The sequence below is a fragment of the Tasmannia lanceolata genome, unplaced genomic scaffold (assembly GCF_043159265.1).
Source record: "Tasmannia lanceolata isolate RefF3 unplaced genomic scaffold, GAP_Taslan_0.1 ptg000011l, whole genome shotgun sequence".
In the NCBI taxonomy this organism is placed as follows: domain Eukaryota; kingdom Viridiplantae; phylum Streptophyta; class Magnoliopsida; order Canellales; family Winteraceae; genus Tasmannia; species Tasmannia lanceolata.
The window spans coordinates 22,503,806-22,527,500 of record NW_027518688.1 but is presented as its reverse complement, the minus strand read 5'-3'; the positions used below and the strand labels follow the sequence as shown (position 1 = coordinate 22,527,500).

General features: G+C 40.4%; 1 protein-coding gene across 2 annotated transcripts in view; it reads right to left on the bottom strand.

Moving 5' to 3' along the window:
• The window catches only part of LOC143886660 (hydroxyacyl-thioester dehydratase type-like protein), a 26,696-nt gene extending 15,587 nt beyond the window's left edge, over positions 1–11,109 (bottom strand). The window contains exons 1-2 of one of the 2 annotated variants that reach the window (XM_077390717.1): positions 10,946–11,106; positions 10,356–10,767 (exon numbers count right to left, since the gene is read on the bottom strand). In XM_077390717.1, coding sequence (XP_077246832.1) covers positions 10,356–10,586 — 231 coding nt within the window. In that variant the 5' untranslated portion in view covers positions 10,587–10,767; positions 10,946–11,106. Of the gene's footprint in view, positions 1–10,355 lie in introns of both variants that reach the window. The other variant, XM_077390718.1, reaches the window with a different exon arrangement.
• Positions 11,110–23,695: the final 12,586 nt, after the last annotated feature.

The window sequence follows — 23,695 nt, the reverse complement described above, 5'->3', positions numbered from 1 at the left end:
GCACTACCAATATTAGTAGTATTGGTACTACCAACCATTCAAAAAATATATTGGCATTACCATGTTTTGATAAATGCACTAACTGAGTTTGTCTTTTCCTTTTTAATTGGCATCAGAAAGCTTTTTGGGAACTGAGTTTGTGCAATTATTAAAACATGGTTGTGCCAATATCGATAGTCTATATGTATTCATGAAAAATTTGAGAGTGGACAGTCGAGGAGGTAGGGTTTTTATTAAGAGAGTCAAAGAAGAAGGGGGAAGGGGAGGTCGATGTAGAGTGGAGGGTCATGTTAAGGGTTTTTACTAAGAGAAGACGACTTTGCTTTTATAAAAAAAAAAAAAAAAAAAATTAAGGAGAACATGTGTTTAAAAGAAAATATACGGGATTCACATTTTAAAAGAGAACGATGTGTTGGATTCGCCAGAAAGAAAAAACAGGATACATGCGCGACACATCTACAACAAGAATCTGGATGTGTCCCATGCGAATCCATGTCTGAAATGTGCGTCAAAACATGTTGACACTGATTTGACATACGAGGGCAACGAATCCATGCAACACAACTTGTTAGAAATCATTTAGTAAGATGTTATCTAAAGTGGGTGAGAGGGATTTGTTGGAGGGATTTTTGGTGGAGATTGGTTGCTCAATTTGAGGATGATATGCTAATCTTTCATACAAATTCTTTGGATCACATATTGAATCTTAATGTATTCTAATATGGCAGTGTTGGGCATTTTGTGAACAAGAGTGGACAGCGGATAAATATGGAGAAAAGATTGGGAATCTTATAGAGGAAGTGATGGGGTTGCAAAATGAAATTCATATTGTTATTGAAGATTGAAAAAAAAAAAAAAAATTGCTTTGTTAGATAGATATCGGATAGAATTTTAAGGTCTGATGCTTCAAGATGCTTATAGTATGTATGCTAGGAGATGCTTACATTTCTCAAACCATTATGGATAGAAGAATTAGGGAAGGGCATGCACAAGGCTGGTTTGCAGTTTAAGGCTGATAGTTCTTATGTGCTGGAAAATTTTCCAGAATCTCAAAATGTGATCTGAAAATTTTGGCATCTGGATTCTCTCTTTTATTTAAGACCTGAGATTTCTTTATTGAGAACATGTTCTTCCTCTGATTATACTATTCTGGCCTTTCACTGAAATAATGTTCTTTCACCGATGTATGGTGTTCTGAACTCTTCTCATAAACTCCCTGATTACAAGGTTGTTTCCCAAACAGTCTTTAGTCTTCAGACGTAGTTCTGCATGTTATAAGAATTTCAGACATCCGAGGTTCTCATTTGAACCAACAATTTGTGTAGGCAAATTTCCAGGCCCACACTTTGGACTAAGAGATGAAAGTGCTGGAATTGTACACATTGGAATTTTCAGGAACCAAAATCAGATGATTTTGGGAATATTTACTAATCCGTGGGCGGATCGTGTTGGCGTATATGCCCTAAAAGCCAGTGCTAGTTGTATTGAACTTGTAATAAATGAATAAATTGATTGTTTCATGACTCAATTCTCTGAGTCTGATAATCAGTTTTGGACTCACAATTGGTTCTCAAAATCCAAAAACAAACAGGGCCTAGGTGGTGTGGAAGTTAGCAATGCAAATAAGCCACTACCAAAGATATCTGCTCTTGTATTTGGAGTCACAGTATGCATGGTTGAGTTCCGCTCATAAGCCCCATTCAAGCGAAGAAGTGAGGAAGAAGATGGTTTATGAGACCAGGGAACTTTTTGAATTGGGAATTCAACTATCATTAGTTAGTTGTATTATTAGGCTTGCTTGGAGTTGGAACCTTGCTCCAATTGAAAACCTGCAGTTCAACTCAGGATGGAGAAACACCGTAAGTTTATACTTCAGTTGGTCAAAGTCCCTTTAACCCATAAATTTTACTAAGAAACAAACAGAAAAAGATCCCCTTAACCCATAAATTGTCTTCATTCTGCTCTATTTTTGTTCTGATAGAATTTCCTTGACTCCTCTATAAGTTCTGCTTTACTTGGTAGAATTGATTCATTTAGATACAAGGACTTCTATATAGTTCTAATCTCAGCAAAAATTACATACAAGGTTTCTAAAATAACATTATCAGCAGCTACATTGGCAGTTTTCAGTATTGTCTAAGTCCAGTAATTTTATAATAAGTGGCATTTAACTGAAACAGGTAGAAATTTGCAGAATAGCATGAAGCCAATCCCACTTTCCATGGTCTTGAATGTTGAGGTATTTTGGTCATATTATTACCTCTATTTGCTTAGCAGCTTATTGTTGTTCTACTTTTGTTACCAGCATTAGTGTTTTTCTGTTTTGTTCCCTTCTCGGTAATGAAATTTGAACAGTTAAACTTTTGGGGAGTTAAATACGCTTATTATAAAATATATATCATCAATGTTACCTATACGTGCAATTTTCATGCAACATGTTTGTCTATGTGAAATTTATCCTTGGAGAGTTGGTTTGGTGTCCCTTGGAAGAAGAAAGGGAAGATCTTGTGGAATTTATCCTTCCTAGCAACTATCTGGATATTATAGAAAGAGTGGCATGCACGGGTATTTAACTGTTATTCCAAGGGGCCGCAATTTATTTTCAATAAAGTGATTTCTTCCATAATCTCTTGGGTGAGGACTATCCCTTGCTTTAGATTCGTTTCGGCCTATGATCTTTGGTTTGGATGGAAGGAGATTTGCCGTGATTCAAAATGGGAGTCAAAAGTTGTTCAAGATTGGGAGCCTCCGCCGGCCAGTTTTTTAAAGCTAAACTTTGACGGTTCTAGTTTAGGAAATCTGGGTCCTTCTGGTATTGGGGGCATTCTAAGGGATGATCAGGCCTTGGTTGTGTGGGCCTTTTCTGGTCACATAGGCTTGGCGGATGCGAGTGAGGCGGAAGTGCAAGCAGCCCACCATGGTACTAAGTTGTTAGAGAATGTTGATCTTGATATAGTGGTGGTAGGAGACTCTCTTAATGTGATCTCAGATGGCTGAAGAATCACACTCACATCCTTGGCGCTTTTCGTCTTTTTGGGATGAGATTTAGGATAGTGTCTGGAGCTAATTTATCTTTCCGCCGAGGGTCGCCTTTGGAAGCGTTCGCCAGTAACCAAAGCGTCACGACATAATCAAAAGGAAGGAGTGAGGCTGACTTCATCCAATCCATAAACTTGGAAACAAAACGAGCCACGTCCGCCGATCAGCTAATGGGGCTGGCCACTCTCTTGCTAGAACCGGGGTTTTGAGCTCGGAGGTATAGTTATTTGATTACCTTCCCCTTGAGTCCCACATTTTTCTTTGTTTCTGTATCTCTTCTTGCCCGGGTGGGGCTGTTCTTTTGTACTCTCTATTGTGCTTGCTCCTTTATATAGATCTCCTCAGTCTTTTCATTGGAATGATATTTGTTCTTACCATTAAAAAAAAAGATGTTTTTCTATGTGACATTTTTATTTTTGTTTCGCTGTGTTAAATGTATTGAGTTATTGATGCAGGATTGACAGAAGAGAATGAGCAGCAGAAGCGTGCTTTAATTTGCCTGGATGCCCTGATACCTCTTCGACCCTATTGTATGTGCATGTGGAATGTCTTAAAAGACATTGCAATGAGAGAATTCTTCAAGTGGCTGAAACATATGCAGAAATTGGACTCTTGTCGAAGGTAACCTCAATTCCCTATGGCAGCAAGTTTGCTCCTTCAAGATAGGTAGGAATTTCTCTCAGGCTTAAAAATGATGCTGCAAGCTGAAACTATTTGTTTCAAGTCTAATTACCTCTGATTTTGAATATGTGAACCATGGAATTAAAGCCAAGCATTCCAAATTTGAGTGGAACTTGCAGATCCCTAATATTGTCACACAAGCAGGGAAACGGAATAGCCATTCAAAGTCACTAGCTTAAGGTTGCAAAAGCAAATACAAGAATCCAAGTAGCTTTAAGATTGCATGCCTTCAATACCATTGAACTAGGCTGATGAGATTCATCCACTAAGAAGCTGAACCACACTCCACGTAAGGGCATAAACTGGAAACACACATTTAAAACTCCATGACCCTTTCACGGACATTTAATCGAACACAAAGCATGCATGAATCGGAATACAGGGATTTCCAGTATGAGGACAAATCTGTTAATAGGAAAATTTCCAATACAATATGGCACTTTAAATCCAAGTGAGCTGAATAGCGTTGTGCTCGAAGTCTACTCCGATTAAACAAGGCAAGCATACAATCAGATCTATTGATTTAAAATTCCACCAGGAGTGTTCACCAACCACTTGCAAATCAGAATTACATGAAACTGTAGCATCACAATTCCCTCGGGATTTGGTTCGACTCATACAAGAAAGAAAAAAATACATTGATCTGTGAGTAGAATTCTATCCAGAGGAATGAACTTACTTGCAAAACAAATTTTGCAAGGATATTCGGACAAAGCTGCAACAGATTCCAATCTTTCAAGCAGCTCGATCTAAGCTTCCTCGAATAGTACTTCTTGTGATGTGCTTCTTCTTTGATGATTTTCAAATGAAAATTAGCTGGGCAAGGGGCTCAGCTGGAAATTTAAAGATAAAATCCTTGCAAGCTACAAGGCAGAGATAGAGTTTAGGAGAGGAGGAACTGCATACAACAGCCCTAAGTCCTCTTCCAAGAGAAATCTCTCTTGCACCAACCCCAAAACAAACCCTCCTTTTTGTTTTCAGCAAAAAAAAAAACTCCCCTTAATGAAAATAAAAACCCCTATTTATACTAGCCCTAGCTAATACCAAAGACATGAATGCCCCTCATATGGACTACAATATACACCACACTATAACCCCTTCACACAAGGATGAAAGAAAAACACCATCGACCCTAGACTAAGTGAGACCCGTGTTCTTTGGCCGGGACCCGCTCGACGTCAGTTATGCCCACTATTATTTCTTGTCTTGATATACAGAAAAGAAGAACTGGTTGTGGGAACTGTCAGGTATATTTGTCTAGGGGATTGGACAAAGAGATTTGTTGAACCCCATTTTTCACGGTCATCTTTATCGAATGGAATACACTGACTTTGCTGCTGTAGTTCATTTTGTTCTTTTTCGCTTACTATATTTTAGCGATGGTGAAAAGAACAACATTTTACTTGATTCTAGTTTGCTCAATAATGATAGTTTAACTGGCTCGATTAGTCTTTTGTTGAAATTTTTTGTTGGATCCATGTGATGTTGCTCCACAATTTTGACAATTCCAGGTCCTGTCACAGCGATTCATCGAGAACTAGCCATATGTACATAGCAATAAGCCTGACGTTTATCCTTGGAGAAGGATTGCAACACCAAAATTACAGCTACAGTTTATGCTTGAACGAGCCTTATGAACATGGCCTCTTTCTTGTCTTTTGGGATATGATATTGATAATTACACTATAAGGAGATGATATTGAGATTGACCTCTCTTCAATTCCCACATCTATAACCATTAAATTTTTTTTCTCCAGTTGTGATGTCTTTTCCGAAATGAAACGCCGAAACGTTCCATTCCCCTTGACAAAACAAAACTGCGAACGAAACAGAATCGATGACTATGCATTTTACTAAACTCATCACAGGTGCAAACTTCCTTGTGACTTTGTGTGGTCAGTCTATGGAACCACCAATCGTATGTAACGCGCCAAAGGTATAAGCTGCAAATTGAAGTGCAACTTCTTCCATCAAAGGTCTGAGAGTAAAATAGAGTTGCAACTTGTGCAGCTATGCTCTAGCCTATATACCATCTCCTCCTATCGAATATAGATACATGCAGTTTCTGTTGTAATTTCCTTTTTTTCATCATCCTTGATGCCTCTTCCCACCTATTTCCAGTATATCCGAATAACTTGGGAAGGAAACTGAATTCTGGAAGTCTTTGGATTGGCTTTGATAATCTGTGAATGGAGTATCTAATTCGTTCGACACCTGGTATGCATTAGAATCTGTCTTTGCAAAAACATAGGTTCTGTAGGTATAGGCAATGGAGAATGCATGTACTTGATAGATCTCTCACTCTCTTGAACCTGAGTTGCCCTTCTATTTGAAGATTCTTTGCGATGTGGTTGGGGCTCAGGGGCTTCCATTCTTATCAAGCTTGTCAGCTATTTTGGCTAACAATTCCAATATTACGTCAAGCTTCTCCTCATCCATATTTTTTGCTACAGATTTTCCAATTACAGGATCAAAATCCCTTCTAGTTGGAGCTGTAAACTAGGTTGATTTGTTAACACGTGTACTGCACTTATAAGGTTGGATCCTCGCAGGTAGAAAGGGACAAAGCTTTGATACCACTATAATAACACCAATCCAAAATACTGCAATAGCAAGATCCAACAATGAATAGTCGACTGTTTTGCATGGAAATCTTTCAAACCCAAAGCAAGAACAAGCCAAACTATAAATGGAGCAAAAGGGGCTAAAAATGAGACACCATCCAAATAGAAAATGTCTGGAACAACTCTCGAATAACAGCCAAAATATGATAAACCCAGAATACTTTCAAGAATGAAAGAAAATGGTGTGAATCAGTGCTAACAGCCAAAATATGATAAACCCAGAATACTTTCAAGAATGAAAGAAAATGGTGTGAATCAGTGCTGATTCACGCTGGAAACGCTCTCACCACAAACTGTTATGTTGAAAGTTCCCTTCCCACAAACTTGTGTGTGGTGGAACCTATCACACAAACTGATATGCCGATTGAGGTCTTCCCACGAATTAATACAGCATAAACTCCCCTCCCACGAACTTGTTGCAGGTGTAACACTTGTCAAAGGAGGTACGTATGATGGGGATGCATGAATGTGGTTCAGGGAGCGAATCTATGCTGGAGATGGACAAGGGAGTCCCTTTGAGGAAACCTAGAAAGAGCAAGTATCAGCCTTTTCGCTATAACTTGGGTTGGATGAAGGAGTAGGAAGCAGACCTCTTTCTAGGGGTACAATTTAGGCCTGGCTCAGCCTGAACCCAACAGGTTCAGCCCGATTTCGATTCAGGTTGGGTTGGCATTTCCTTGGGCTGGGATGGGTTAGCATTGGGAGAAGCCAACCCGATTTAATTCTGGGTTGAGACAGGATGTGAGGCCTAGGACAAACCAACCCATCCCTCGCCCGCTATTTTTTTTCGTAATTCTATTGTGATTTTAAAAATCTTAGGGTTATAGTTTTATGTATTTTTTGCCTAGGGTGGGAAACATATTCAGGAAGCGAAATGGGAAATAGAAACGGAAATGCAAGAAAAAAATAGAAGGGAAACGAGAAATGGGAAAATAATAAAAAATCGTACGAGAAACGTCTTAGGAAACACATTAGAAACGTTTCAGAAACGGGAACCTTATATATTTCTCATGCATTTCGGAAATGAGTTTCCCACCTTTTAGTGGAAATGAGTTTCCCACCTTTCTGAAACGCATTTTAGGGGAAATGAGTTTCCCACCTGCCCAAGGAGTTTCCGGCTACTATGGGTTAGACAGGTTGGGTAAGGGATGAGAGATTTAGAGGAGGTTTGGGTTGGGGTTGACCCTCGTGGCCCCAAGGCTTGGGTTGGACTGGGTTAGGATTGAGGTAATGCTACCTCGGATCGGGCTAGGAATGGCGTCAACTTGACCCAACCCAACCAAAGTTGCACCTCTACCTTTGGAAGAAAATGCAAATATTCAACATAATCGATAATGGACTCTCCCTCCCTCCATAACTAAAACATATATGGGTGCTACACCCTTCCCTTAAGGTTTGTTGCATGCCTAAGCCCTAAAGCCCTTCCATTTACACTTAAAGAATATGGGGTTGGTGGCCACCATCCTAGCCCACCTTAGACCTTGTTTAAAAAATAAGGACATTACTGAACCCAACAACGAGATCCTCTATCAATGTTCCCTCTTTAGCAAGAGAACACGCCTCCACATTTGCTTCTTTGTGGACGTGGCTTAAAGAAAGCTAGAAACTCCGGCATCTATCAAAAATTTCATACCATCCATCAAGCTTGATGCAAATGTAGGGTTCGCAAATCAAATCTTGGAACTATTAGAGCAATAATATGATTACTAATTCAATTAGAGCAGCAAACATACATTCCCAATCAATTTAAACATAACATGGTAGTCATTCACAATAGAGTATTCATAGAAATTATAATTGTAGAGTTCAATTGTAAATAAAGAATGTAATCTATCAAAACAATTTTCCACACATTAGATCCATGATAAAATAAATCAGTTATGAAAGAAATCTTATCACCGTGTATGTAGCAAAAATAATAGATCCATAACAAGTCTAAGTACGGCTCAGATCAGCAAAAATAATAGATCTATAATAAGTCTAAGTATTGCTCAGATCAATACCTAAATGATGGCAAAATGGGAAGGTAAGTGTCGACACGAATTCCACGAAATTGAGATCACTAAATTCAGAGACAAATTACAACAAAATTGTAATTAATGAAAAGTGGTACAACATTCTTGAATCCTCTGATTAACGACTAGTGTGGTGAAGATGAAGAGTATAGATTTAATTCCTCGACAAAAGGCCTAGTTGCACCACAACGTGGGAATTCCTCCAAAAAATCAGTAGTACTAAGATGCAATCCACTACGACTACAGGGGTATAACTAAACCTAGGCTGAGGGTATAGATTAATTCCTCGTACAAAAAAGAAGGTATAGATTACAAGTGTTATTCATTCTATTAAGAAGTAAAATAGTTAAGGGGGTGTTTTTCCATATTTTTCATATTCCCATCTGTTAGGCCTAAAATCGGTAACAGGTTATGGTAGGGCTGGATGGTCCGAGCTAACAAGCCACGACTGAGGGGCTGGTTGAGTCCTGCGCTGCACAAGGGTACAGACTGAGGGGCTGGTTGAGTCCTGCGCTGCACAAGGGTATAGACAAGAAAGAAAAGGGTCAGAGGACCAACCCGGAGTGATACTCCGGACGAGCGCTTCGACACTCAAGTCAGTATGAGCAGGAGTGCAGAGCAATGTCAGAGCAAAAGCTTAGAGTTTTGGTTCTCAGATTTTTCAGGACCCTCACCTTAGTACAAGTGAAGGCTATTTATAGTGATTTTGAGCCACCTGTCTAGGACAGGTGGTAATTCTGAGCCACCTGTCCAAGACAGGTGGTGGGCTCTATATGGACCAGGTCTCATACCTAAGAAGGGCAGGTGGAGGTCCCTGATTGGTCCAGGTGCCACACCTAGTGGGGACAGGTGTTGGCCTTCCAACGGTCCTTGTGAAGGCCACGTGCCAGCAGCTAATTGGATGCTGAGTTCGGACCCCTCAGTGCTGAGTCCGGATTCCCTCAGTGCTGAGTCCGGACCCCATCAGTTGCCCCCTGGTTCTTCAAGCCATGAGAGTGGCTAGAAGAAGCAAAGAGAAGGTAAAGACAGCGTCGGGCCGGCCTTAAGGCCTCCGGGCAGCTTAGGCCGGGCTCAGACTCAGCTAGGAGAAATCGTGGCCGGACAGGAGACTCCGGGTGCCCTGGCCTGGCCTTGGAGTTTGGCCTGAAGGAGCAAGGCCGGGCAGAAGGCTTTCGGCTATCCAGCACGGCTAAATTTTGGACCAGAGGTCTGGGCGGCCAGGCTTCCTGGACGTCCTTGGTTCAGGAGGTTATGCGGTCCTGTTCGGCTAAGGCTGTGAACGGCCAGCCGGGCAGGTCTTTGCTTGTAGCGCTTTTTGTCGTCTAGCGCTTTTGTCTGCTAGCGCTTTTGTCGTCTAGCGAACGCGCCATATCCTGTCCGGACAGCCGGACAGGTCTTTTGTCTTCTAGCGCTTTTGTCGTCTAGCGAACGCGCCATATCCTGTCCGGACAGCCGGACAGGTCTTTTGTCTTCTAGCGCTTTTGTCGTCTAGCGAACGCGCCATATCCTGTCCGGACAGCCGGACAGGTCTTTTGTCTTCTTTAGCGAACGCGCCATATCCTGTCCGGAGACAGCCGGACAGGTCTTTTGTCTTCTAGCGCTGGTGGTAATTCTGAGCCACCTGTCCAAGACAGGTGGTGGGCTCTGTATGGACCAGGTCTCATACCTAAGAAGGGCAGGTGGAGGTCCCTGATTAGTCCAGGTGCCACACCTAGTGGGGACAGGTGTTGGCCTTCCAACGGTCCTTGTGAAGGCCACGTGCCAGCAGCTAATTGGATGCTGAGTTCGGACCCCTCAGTGCTGAGTCCGGATTCCCTCAGTGCTGAGTCCGGACCCCATCACCATCAAAAACCAAAAACTGTGCCCAGAACAGATTCCAGTCAAATACTGGGTCGGCAGATTTCCAAGTTTTCTTGCAAGCAAACAAAGAAGCAATGAAAAATCCCATCCAGAGGTGCAAAACAAAACAAAACAAAACAAACAATACTGTTCTTACGAAATGGGAAGCGATGATTCGAGGGAATAGGGAGGCGATGAGCATTCCGGGGACGATGCGATCTTCAAAACCGGCGTTACGAGCGCATTCCACATCGAAATGAAGGGGATTTGAGTCGTGGGTGAGCTTCGAGTAGTCCATATTGTCGAGGTCAGAGAATCTCCTCGTTTTCCTCAGCAAATCTCCGATTTTCAGAAGACCACTTGCAGAAATCACAGGTTTAACCACCATCTCTCTCTCTCTCTCTCTCTCTCTCTCTCTCTCTAAGCTTGAGGGTGCGTTTGGATTGCTGGGATCAAGAATCAGTATTCATCCCATTCAAATCCTATTCCCATTCTCCCTGTAAAGGGAATAGGATGTCCGATCCTAGTGTTTGGGTAAGATGTGGAAAATCAAAGGGAAATAATCTTACCTGATAAGAATAACAAAGAAAACGGGAAAAAAAAATGAGATAACGATTTATTCTTCAAGCTAGAGCAATCTTGTCTTCAAATAGAAACGATCATAACCAGAAAACAAAGAGAAGGGAAAACTCTGTGTTGTCTTCAACCTGAGAAAACGTTTTTTTTTTTTTTTGGTTGTTTTCTTACTCAGAAATACAGAACAAGGGTTTGAAGAAAATCTCTGCCTAGTTTCTCTTCCCTAATTCGATAGACACTTTCCAAAAAATCTCTCAGGCTCTCAGCAATTGGGGAGAGAGAGAGGCACATCGGAATCAAGAATGTTTCCTTGGGAAATGAGAGAGGCGACAGCTGGGAAAACATTTCTTGGGGTACATGTTTTCTAAGGCTCTGTTCACTTGTTTTCCCGGTAAAGGAAAAGAAAATGTTTCCCGAGAATCTGATGTGAAATTAGGAAAAGAAATCCAGGAAATCTGTGCAGGAAAAAGTTTCCCTTGATTGTTTCTAGACTGTTCACTTGCGCAGGAAAATGTTTCCAAGGAAACTGCTTGCCCTTCTTTTTGCACTAGTTTTCCAGGAAAACAAAATCCGAGTGTTTTTGTCGGAAATGAAACCCCTAAGCTCTGTATGGTTGCCGGGTTTTTTTTGTTCCTGGGAGTTATGTGGGAGAAAAAAAATACTCTGGGAGATAGGTAGGGAAAAAAAAGTCCTAGAAGTATCCTGGTAAAATAAAAATCTCATGTTTGGTTGACCGGATTATGGTGGGAAAAAAAAAAACCTTTGTTTGGTTGCTTGAACTGTTGGGTAGAAAAAAATTCTTCTCAAGCTTATTTTTGGTTCCTGGGGTTATCTTGGGATGGCATGAAAAGGCAATCATTACAAGAGTGGGATTAAAAAAGAACCTTTCCATGTCATTTTTTGACTTATTGCAGAAATTCTACATGTGTAAGTCTATTTTCCCTGGAAAGCAAGTGAAAACTAGAATTCCGTCTCGTCAAGGAAAAAAGAGATTGTTTTCCAGGAATTTGCTTTCCAGGGAACGCAAGTGAACAGAGCCTAAGGAAATTTTCTTTCTAATAGGAAAACACTTCTAAAACGGGATCTCGTGCTGAAGTCAATTCCACCAGTTTCACCTATTTTTGGCGTTTGTGGGGATAGGAGCCCTCTTTTCATTTTAGATTGAGTATGTGTCGCATTAGAGGATTTTGTGCATTTTTTTCCATCACAGAACCCGTTTTGCTATAACCTTCTTACTAATATGGGATTTGCTAAGGGGCCATCCGAGAAGGCATTTCGCGGCTAAGCTGTTGCATGTGAGAGCATAATTAATGAATAAGAGAAAACTCAAAAAATAAATAATTCGCCAAAATTTTGCGTAGGATATTGAGAGATAGAAACAATTTTGTTAAAATCATGGGACATAGTGGAGATTTTTTCTCCATAGAAACAATTTTGCTAATATACATAGGATATTGAGTAATAGAAACAATTTTGCTAAAACCGTGGGATATGGTGAGATTTTTTCTACAATCCAAATATATCAGAGTTTTTCTGTTATATATATATATATATATATATATATATATATATACTAGTAAAAAACCCTGTGCGATGCACGGGCCGACAAAGAACTCTACGGACCACGTCATAGGTTGATCCAAACCGTCCATGTGATAGAACACAACATAAATAGGTTGTGCCCCAAAATTCATTTCCATAGGCTGATCCTAGCCGTCCAATCTATAGAGGTTTCCATAATTCATCTTAAATCGGACGGTTAAGATCACCCTATAGATTTTTATTAAAAAACCATAAAGGAGGGGGGGTAAGATTGAAATTATGTGGCTTTAATGAAAAAAACCCCGTGCAACGCCGACAAAGAACTGTACGGACCACGTCATAGGTTAATCCAAACCGTCCATGTGATAGAACACAACATAAATAGGTCGTGCCCCAAAATTCGTTTCCATAGGCTGATCCTAGCCGTCCAATCTATAGAGGTTTCCATAATTCATCTTAAATCGGACGGTTAAGATCACCCTATAGATTTTTTATTAAAAAACCATAAAGGAGGGGGGTAAGATTGAAATTATGTGGCTTTAATGGGTGCATTTGTTAAAAAGCATACCATAACAAAGCCTCTTAAATGGCAATCCGAAAGCAAAGATGGAAGAAAAAATGTGACTAAACTACTGGAAGCCAATTTTATCCCTTAAAAACAAATACTTCGAATTCATTTAATAAACAGAATCAGGTTCTATTTTTTCAGTGAAACATATGACTTTCTCAATCAGTTTGCATGGCATGAATAGCGTCGATCTTCTTGATAAAAAACAAAGTACCAAGCTTGCTAGCTTCGTTTTACATAGTACATTATAAAATACAAAAGTGAAGCAATATTTGTAAATAGTTAAGAATCGGAATTAGATAAAAGAATTAGAGTAATTAAGTAATTGAGGCTCATTTCAACACTACCCAAAATGGATATATGAAGTTTCTCTATAGATCGGAGGGCTAGGATCATCCTATGGAAAAGATTTTTGGGGAACAACTTATTTACATTGTGGGCATCAAATGGACGGTTTGGATCATCCTGTGGTGTGGGCTGTATAGTCTATTTTGAAAAAAATTGGGTGAATATTGTAGAAGAAAGGGGTGGATTTATCACCGCCCAATGCCAAAAACTTCCACTTCAAAAATCATCTCCATAGGATGGTCCTAACCGTCTGATCTATAGAGGTTTGATTATATGGAGTTTCTCTATAGATCGGAGGGCTAGGATCATCCTATGGAAAGCAATTTTGGGGCACAACCTATTTAAAATGTGGCCATCAAACAGACGGCTTGGATCATCCTATGATGTGGGCTGTATAGGGGTGAATATTGTAGTGCAAGGGGGGTGAATTTATCACTGCCCAATGCCAAAAAATTCCACAACATTTATATGAAGTGGGCCCACAGAGCATATAAGGTCAGAGATATGCATAGAGAGGGAGAGAGCCGCAAATGTTGACTTTCCATTCAAATTTTATATTAAAAATTGGGATTTCCTAGCATCCATCGCGGAAGGCATTTGGTGGATGGTCTGTTGAAGGTGAGGGCAGCCACTAAGGCTAACTTTTCAACAGATTTTGACTTCATATATGGGGTGGATGCTCTCACCTGCAAATGCCTTCTACCATAGACTGTATAAGATTAAAGGGCTAGATGGTAGCAAATCTCACAGAATTCTCTAAATGAAACATGGACGTGTAAATCTCACAGAATTTTGGAAATATTCAAAAAATTCTCTAATTTCTCTTCTGCTATAATATATATAGATAGATATATAATTTTATGATATGATATGCGAAAATGGTGTAAATAATGCTGATCAGATGGATAAAACACACAGAAAAAAAAACATAGCACGATAAAACGTACCTGTGTCTGATATTAATGGTGGATCCGGATCGGAAGAATTGAGAAGAAGCAGATATGGGATGGACGTTTAAACAAAAAAAAGTTAAATCATTCGGGGTGAGGAGGCATTTGTAAAATAGAACTGAATAGATGCGTGAGAAAAAAAGGCTTGAATGCGGTTTGCATAAGGGGTGCCACGTGACACACCCTCAGTGTATCACATCCAGCTTTATATAGATAGTATAGATTATTTTATGATATGATATGAGCATGTGGCTATGTGGCTACTCTCACATGCAACAGCCTAGCCCCGAAATGCCTTCTGCAATGTTCCCTAGCAAATCCCTACTAATGTTTTTTTTTGAATGGTAAATAGCATCCCTACTAATATATTTTACGGATATTATTTCATAAAGCCCTTGTATAAAAGGACTACAAGGGCGGCACTATTGGAGCCACGTCATTGCTTATACGGTTATCAGTGCCGTTTTAAATGCACAGAGGCTGATGTGGCTCCAATAGTGCCGCCCTTGTAGACTTTTTCTACAAGGGTTCCTGTGAGTTTAGAATAGATTTCTGTAAACCAAACTTGAATTCTGGCTGCTCAAATTACTTTTTTTATTTGTGATCAAACTGTGGAAAAGCATGATGATGGTGTACAATTAAATTGCCAATAGGATGAAGACATGTGGCTCTGGGCCTCTAAATCTAAAGACCCCTAATTAGTTGCCCCTAAAAGAACCCCAAGCATCCAAGGCCGTGACCAAATGCATCAGCTTCGGACAAGTATGAACCCATCCCCATCCTCCTCTAGAGTGACCACTCGATCCTCAGCATGTAGCCATCTACAGGCATAAGGGACCCTCATCACCCTTCAACCTACTAACATCCACCTTCGCCAAGACCGCACCCTGATACTTGTCCACCACCTCACCGGCGCACACCGCCTCACAAGGAATAGGTCACATCTGATAGACGTGTTCGTGGTTGAAAGATATAGAAGGAATGATCGTCTAATCGCCTGCCATCTAATTCTTTGCCACTCTTAACTCACTATTCGTTTTAGAGTTTGATAATTGATTGTGATTCCAAAACATACTATTGGACTCAAATTTAATTGCGTTTAATTTTGCGCCCGTTAATCAGTTTTGGACATAATTAATTCTCCAAATCAAATCCGAACAGGGCCTAAATAAGCTAGTAGAATGGATTTGAAAAACAGAGTGTGTGTTGAAGTAGTGGGTGTCGATTATGTAGAATATATATATGTATATGAGCTATAGTGTGTATGGTGAGGTAATGTCTGTGATGATAAAACCAGATAATGGACTACGATGTAGGAGGTTTTTCCCTCCTTCCTATAACTTGCTCTTTTCTGATTGTTTTTTTTTTTTTTTTTTTTTAAAAAAAATTTTGTTCTATTTGATTGTGCAGAATAAATTCCAACATATGAACTGCATTTTCAATGGAAATTATTTTTTCCTTCTTTTTTTTTTTATGTAGAAATGAGAATATGGATGCAAATTTTTACACCATCGGTTTCTAGGTTGGTATGAAAATAATAGTTTATATTTTCTTGGGGGAAACATGCTTGATGGTTCAAGAGCATACGATCATTAGATAAAGTGTTCTCAATGTCATTTAGCCAGGCTTATGACCCATGTGCTTACTGGATCCAAATTATCCGTGGTGTGGGCCTAATGGGTTATGGCCCATTCATTTTACACAAATACTGGTTGGGATTAGTTCATTGACGCCTACGCATCAACCAACATAGTTACATAAACGTCTTTTATACCTGGGATCGATCAAGCTTTGTGACCTAATTCTCTGCAAATCAGGCAAAGTTGAAGCATATAAAAACCGCAAAGAAGCATTTTACAGCCACCATGCAGGCCTTACCCTTGTTAGCTCAAATCTCTCCTCCTTTCTCCACCTCCGCGTCTTCAGTAGTCTCTCCGCTGATGTAAACACAGAACCCAAATCCCAAACCCCAAAAAATCAAATCAGAGAACCCAAATCCCAAACTCAACAAACTCAAATGGCAGAAACCCAAATCTCAAAAAACTCTTCAAATACAGTTCCGAGTTCTTAAACTTCCTGAATTCCCTGTTCGAAGATGGCTTTGACTCGCGCAGAACTCAGGCGGGCATCCACTCCGGATCCGAACCTGTTAGGGTCCACTGTGAATACTGTAAATATGTGGTCCGTCCCCTTGTTAAACAACCCAATGCAACCTTAACAGAATCACAGAACCCAAATCTCAAAAAACTCTACAAATACCGTTCCAAGTTGGTAGAACCCGAAGCCCTGTTCGGCTTTTCAGCCTTCGAACCAGTGATGATCAGAAAATGAATATTATCCCCAATTCCTACCCTGGAGCGAGAGCTTGTGGTGGCATGTGCGCAACCAATACAATGGCTTGTGCAATTGAGGCGATGGGAATGTTACTTCCTCACTGCTCTTCAACACCAGCAGATTATCAGCTTGAGTTTGATCTCTGCCATGAAATTCCCGACATATATCTTTTTCATTTGGTACGTATGGATATGAAACCACGAGACATTATCACTCAAAAATCTTTGCGCAACGCAATGGTTGTTGTCATGGCCCTTGTTGGATCTACCAATGCCGTGCTGCATTTGATTGCTATTGCTAGGTCCGTGGGTCTGGAATTGACATTCAAAAGAGACGAATGGATGTTCAATTGACGGACGAGGAGTTAGCAGAGAGAAGAAAGAAATGGGTTGCACCCCAATACAAGGTTAGCTCAGGAGTTCTACACAAGTACATCAAGAATGTGCAACCAGCTTCAAAAGGATGCGTGACTGACGAGTAAAAGAGGATATACTTAACTGAAATGTCAGCTTCTGCGGTATGCAACAATCCTCCATGCCAAACTTCCATTTTTGGCGTCGGCGGAGTGTAGTTCTAGAGGTAAATGGGGTTGTGAAAGTTTTATTTATTTATTGTCTTGCTCTGATACCATGTTAACTTACCAAAAAAACAAATGTTTGCCATTCCAAAAAAAAAAAATGAATAAACAAATGTTTGAAAATCGTTACAGAAGAGAGAACTTAGAATAAACAAATGTTTGAAGATCCTTACAAACATTTGTGGCAGTGACATAAAAACTTAGAATAAACAAATTGTTGGGAGGTTTCATGCAAAAGCAAAAGATTCCACATGAGATGTGGAACTGCTTATAAGGATGTGGAAGTGCTTATAAGGATTTCCCTAAACAAATGTTTGAAGATCCTGAAGTGAGAAATCACTTCTGTGGCAGTGTCTAGCCATCCTTTTAGTGGCAAAGAAATTTTTTCATTGGGCGTTAAAGAAAGTTCAGTTCTATCTATCTTTCCAGACTGTCCGGAACATATAGAATCTTCCTAATGCTCCGGACTGCATTGAGTCTTCTTGCTATTGTAGCCTTATTATATTTAAACCCCAGCATCCTTTCCACAAATAAACAAAACTCCATTACCAAATCTCTCTCCCATCTCTTAGTTTCTTCTTCAATTCTTCAACTCCATGGCAGAGGCAAACATGTCCCGAGTAGAAATGCGTTCGAGAGAAGAGAGAACAAATCAGACACTTAAGGAGCTAAAATCCAGGGCTTACTGGGTGACTACTATTTAGGGAAAATGACCAAATAGAAGGGGTTTCTACTGAGAATGACATTTGAAGAGAGGTGTTTTGTAAATCACAAAACATAAGTGATGTTGACTGGTTTGGATGACCATGGGACAGAAATACCCTTACTTAAAAAAACGGTTTTTACTTTACTCTTTTTCTCTCCCTCTGTTTTTACTCTCTTGATTTTTTTTTACTTTTTACTTTCCACTGTTTTCTCTCTCTCTCTCTCTCTCGCTGCAAATACGAGCGTCGGCGGAGAAATTCCGGCAAGTCTCTCTCTCTCTCTCTAGGTAAATCTGAGCGGCAAATCTCAGCGGGAAATCTCAGCGGCAAATCTCACAGGTTGGTAACCCATCTCTCTCACTGTCACTCTCTCCCTCTCAGTCTCTATGTGGTTTTGTCATTTAGGATTTTGATAAGTCAGTGATTTAGTCGTTTTCTCAGTTAGGGTTATGAAAAATCAGTGGTTTAAACCAATCTCAGTGATTTAATTGATAAATGAGGGGTTTTAAGTAAGTATTGATGGTTATAATCCCCTAATTTGTTAGAAAGCAGTGGTTTAAACACCTAATTTCTGAGAAATCGGTGGTTTAAACTCCTAATTTCTGAGAAATTATTTGTTGAAACACCTAATTTGTGAGAAATCAGTCGTTTAATTGATAAATAAGGTGTTTTAACTAACTATTGATGGTTTAAAAACCTAATTTTGGAGAAATTAGTGGTTTAATTGAGAAATTACGCGTTTATTCTCCATAGTGATTTGCTCAACACCCTAATAGGCTTGTAATAAAATGAATGGACATGTCATTGCTCTATAGGGGCTGAATTTGTTACAAATCAGTTGTTTAAACCCTTACTTTTTTATGTTAACAGTGATTTAATTGATAAATTAGGGGTTTATTCTCCGTAGTGATTTGGTCAGCACCCTACTAGGCTATTAAAAAATAGAATAGACATTTCACTGCTATATTGGGTTTGAGTTTGCGAGCAATCAGGTGTTTAAACCCCTAATTTTTCATGTTAGCAGTGGTTTAATAGATAAATTAGGGGTTTAATTCTCCTTAGAGATTTGCTCAACACCCTAATAGGCTTCTAAGAAATTAAATGGATATTTGTTAATTTGTTTCCTCACATTGTGTTTGAACAGGTCCACATCTGATTATTTGGATTCATATTCATCTTTTGCATATAGTAATCATCTCGTGAAATCATGGTAATACCTCCTGTTATTCTTTTAAGTGTTGTATTTCTGCTAATGTGCTATATATCTAATAATGCTTTATTTTCCAGCCGTCTTATGTTACGTCAAGATGCTGCCCCTCCAAGTTTTACGACTTCTTCCAGCCCCTGCAGTTGAGGAATGTACATACTGATATCATAAGTAGAAGCCCATTTGGAGGCTTGCTTAACCTAGAAGGTGTAAAATTGCACAAGGCAATTTTGACCACCCTCGTACGATCCTGGATACCCAAGTCCAGGGCATTTAGAGTAGGCGGCATCGTAGTCCCCTTTGAGGTTAAGGATGTAGCATTAGCATTAGGTCTAAGCCTTATAGGGGATAGAATAAGGATAGACTGGCATTCGATAGAAGAGGTCGAAGGTTGGAGGTTTGGCAGTCCAACGGCAAGATTCGCTGAGATTGCGAAGGTTATTAGGGCAGAGTCTATGTCGGACGAGATTTTATCGATCCAGGCAACAGTCAGACATGTCTTGCTACTCCTCTGCTGCTCTGTGCTTTTTGCACATGCTGACTCCACGGATCACAAGACGAAATCCTGCATTTTCCCCTACTTAGAAGCAGAGACCATCAGAAGAATTGGTTGGGCATACCCTATCTATGACTTCCTCATAGAGTCATTGGATTCATATTCGAAGAAGGGGATGGGATATATCAACGGTTGTGCTATTCTGCTACAGGTAAAGAGTACATATAGTATGTACCATATAAGCGATATGTAAGTTAAATTTTGGTTCTCTAATCATCGTACGTCTTCATTCCAGGTGTGGCTATTCGAGCATACTACCCTGTGGGAACCTTCAGTTCCAGATGCGCGTCCACGCCTATTGAAGTGGACCGCGAGGATCGATACACGGATGAAGGAGTAGACAACCCTCATTACCCTGATCCGTGATAGGAAGCTAAAGAAGAAGGAGGTGAGACGTAAACCTTCTGTACTCCTCTAGGTCTCACTTATTCTAACCGAAATGAACTATTCGATGTCAGGTTATGAAGTGCCTACTACCTATTCCTGAAGAAGAGAGTCTCTTATCCATCGTATCAGATGATGTAGACAATCTCGACGATCCTCTTCTTCCTCGAGAAGAGGGACAGCGGCAGTCCGTCGTAGAAGATGATGTCTTAGATGTCGACAATGTTTTGATCGCAAAACGTTCTACTCCGATATCAGTGGTAAGGAACATCACTCTCTTGCTTACATAGGGTCATTGTATTCAAGTTATCTAAATTTCCTTTAATCTTCGTAGGTTTATAAGAGAAAAGGTGTTGGAGACAAGGATCGTCTCCAAGACATTCAGATTTCAGAGGAAGAAACGATAGCGTCTCTGAGTCTTCCGTTTTATGTTCCAAACACCTAAGCGGTCCAGAGCCTCCTTGCCATATGGCATGCTCCTTACGTGTATCTTCCGCAACTTTGGCAATGCCCTGGATAGTGAGGCGACCATCATTCCTACCGCTCCATTTGATGATAAGTCTTTCCGGCGCATGGCTCTAAACAAAGAAGTAGTTGAAGTTGCAGCTGGAGAAGAAGACGAAGAAGGAGAAGAAGAAGGAGAGGAAGAAGAAGAAGAAGATGATGAAGAAGAAGAGGCGGGTCAGGATACTGAGGCACCTGTGGCACCACGGGCATCTTAGGATTTCACCGCTATGCAGGAGGCCCTGCAGTATCCATGGCTTCTCAGTTTGAGAAACTCACTACTCACCTTGACAGGGAGATGACCAGTCGCTTCGAAACGCTCACTACTCACGTTGACACTGAGATGGCCAGTCGCTTCCAGGCGCTCACTACTCACGTTGACACGGAGATGGCCAGTCGCTTTCAGACTCTTACTACACACATTGATGAACAGTGGACCACCTATTACCAGTACCTCTCCGGTGGTCAGTGGGGTCAGCAGCCTGCCAGTTCCTCATATCCTCCACCACCACCTCCAGAGCAGTAGATGGCTTCAGTTCTCTGATGATGATGGATACTTTTTTGCTCAGACGCTTTATATATACTGACATATGATGTATTAAGCTTATCTTCTTGGATGATAATTTGGATAATGTAGTTTGTATGCTGGCCAAGCACCTGATAGGTAGATTCTATGATCAGCCGCTTTCAAGTTTTGACAATTCTACGTGCTCCTTTGCTTCGTAAAAAATAATTTTCTCATTAATTATAGCACCCCATTACAGAAATCATACATGTACTCCAAAAAAACATACAATTATTCCAAAACAATTATTCCAAAAAATGTTTATGTATTCCAAAAAATGCCGGGCCTGCAATTCATACTTATAGAAAAAACGGAGGCAGGCAGGATAGACCAGGCCTGCAATAAAATTTGCACGAATCGATTAACGCCCGCACGGGTTGTATCGAGGACTAGTAAAAAAAACATGTTAGATTGATCATACATGTTCTCCATTGGTGCGGAAGGCCCGATTGGAGCCTCGTTTTGCTGACGATTTACAATGGGAGGATTCTTGCAAGATCTCTTATTATGTCCAAGTTGCCCGCAGGTACCGCACTTATGATGCACTCCTCTTTCCAGTCCTCTCTCCACTCTGACTTTTTTCGGTCGCCCTGGCTGTCGTCTTACTTTTGGCGGCAATACCAACGGCAAAGTATGGGAAGGTGTGGACCCCGATCCTGAGAACGGTGCCGAGGGACGCGAGATCCCTCCTGCGATCCTCTAAGATCTCCACAACGTGAAGGAGAGCTCTGCCAAGGAACTCTCGAAACTGTTGCCACCCTCATAGCATAGCATGAGTGGCGATATAAAAGGAAAGAGATACATCCTGATCCGGAGCCAGGGCTCGAAACCAAGATATATCTAGAAATAACTCAGAGTCGCCATCCATGGATGCGCCATAGAACCAAAACAAATGCTCTGTTTGCAATGGATAACCAGAGATATAAAAGGTCCGTGCCTGATGACGAATGGAGAAGGTCCGAAGAGCGCCCCCAATTCGCCCGAGTGCGAACACTTGGTCTCTTATGCCATTTATTATTAACCTCGAAGAGTTTTGGGCAAAAATCATGTGAAATGAGAACAATCCTCAGGAGTCGTCTACCTAAGCATGCATTTCCTGAGGATAAAGATAATAAGCACCCATAAAATAAAATAAAAGATGTGTTGCCTAAGCATAGCTAGGTTATGAGTGACATGCCTAAAGGGGGTCTAAGTTCTGATGTGCAAACGCATGCATGCTACAGCTAAAGGTATAGGGTCTGCACAAGAAAGTAAGAAAACATAACAAAATATACAATATAACACAACAAATCCTAAGACTCTAAATGATTTAGCCCGAGTCCTCGGATGGTCTGGTATTCACCCAAAGAAGCCTACGTATCCCCGCCTCCACGAGAATCAAGGCAACGTAGTTCTTCGCACCTATTCTAAACTAGGATGCCTAAGACACCTAGACCTCTATCTTAGACTCGATCTAAAAGACCAGACTAATTATTAAAGCTTCTTGAACGATTATTTAAATTCCAGTGAATTGTAGATTTTAGGACACCCTATATGCCCTAACTAAATGCAGGTTAGCCCTAAGCTAATGCAGGTGGTTCCTACAACCTATGTGTAACTAGGCTGTGCCATAAGGAAAACAATAGGATTGCTAACGTATCCAAGACCTAGTCATCAGTCGGTGATGTGAATCGCCAACTGACCGGACGGAGGCGTAACAGACTCCTAACTCTAACACAAACACAAACAAAACACACAACAAATAAAAGACAAACTCCTAACTCTAAAACTCTCTATCTAGGACAAAACTCCTAACTCTAGAGGAAGATCTTTGGAAAACAAGGTTTTCAAAGGTTTTTAAAAGATTTTCAAAGTTTATTTACAAAAGTTTGGCTGGACTTGAGATAAGAATCTCAAGCTGCACTACGTACCTCGTGGAAGAGGATCAAGCCAACGTAGTTCGAAACGAACTCTCAAACTACGCTATAAACTCAACACTTTAGATTTTTTTAAAGGTTTTTGATGTTTTCACCCTTTTGGTCAAAGACCGGAGGGAAAATACAAAACAATAACCTAGGGACGAACCCTAGAGTTAAAAGGAGAAACTAGGCTCTAATAATACCATTATAAGAGCAAATGAGTCCAAGACTCTCTAATAGCAGTAACTGACGAATAAATGAGTCAAAGACTCTCTAATAAAAGCAACCGAAGGATAAAAGAGTTAAAGACTCTCCAAAAAGAGCAACTGAGGGATACAAGAGTAAAAGACTCTTCAAAAGAGAGCAAATGAGGGATACAAGAGTCAAAGACTCTTCAAAGAGAGCAACTGAGGGATACAAGAGTCAAAGACTCTTCAAAAGGAGCAACTGAGAGATACAAGAGTCAAAGACTCTTCAAAAGGAGCAACTGAGGGATACAAGAGTCAAAGACTCTTCAAAAGGAGCAACTGAGGGATACAAGAGTCAAAGACTCTTCAAAAGAGATGGAAACACGAGTCAAAGACTCCACTGATAACAACATCACACAAACAAAATGAGTCAAAGACTCTCTTAAAGAAATGGAAACACGAGTCAAAGACTCCAATAACACCAACTAAAGGATAGATGAGTCAAAGACTCTCTAAAAGAAATGGAAACATGAGTCAAAGACTCCACTAACACCAACTAAAGATAAATGAGTCAAAGACTCTCTAAAAGAAAAGGA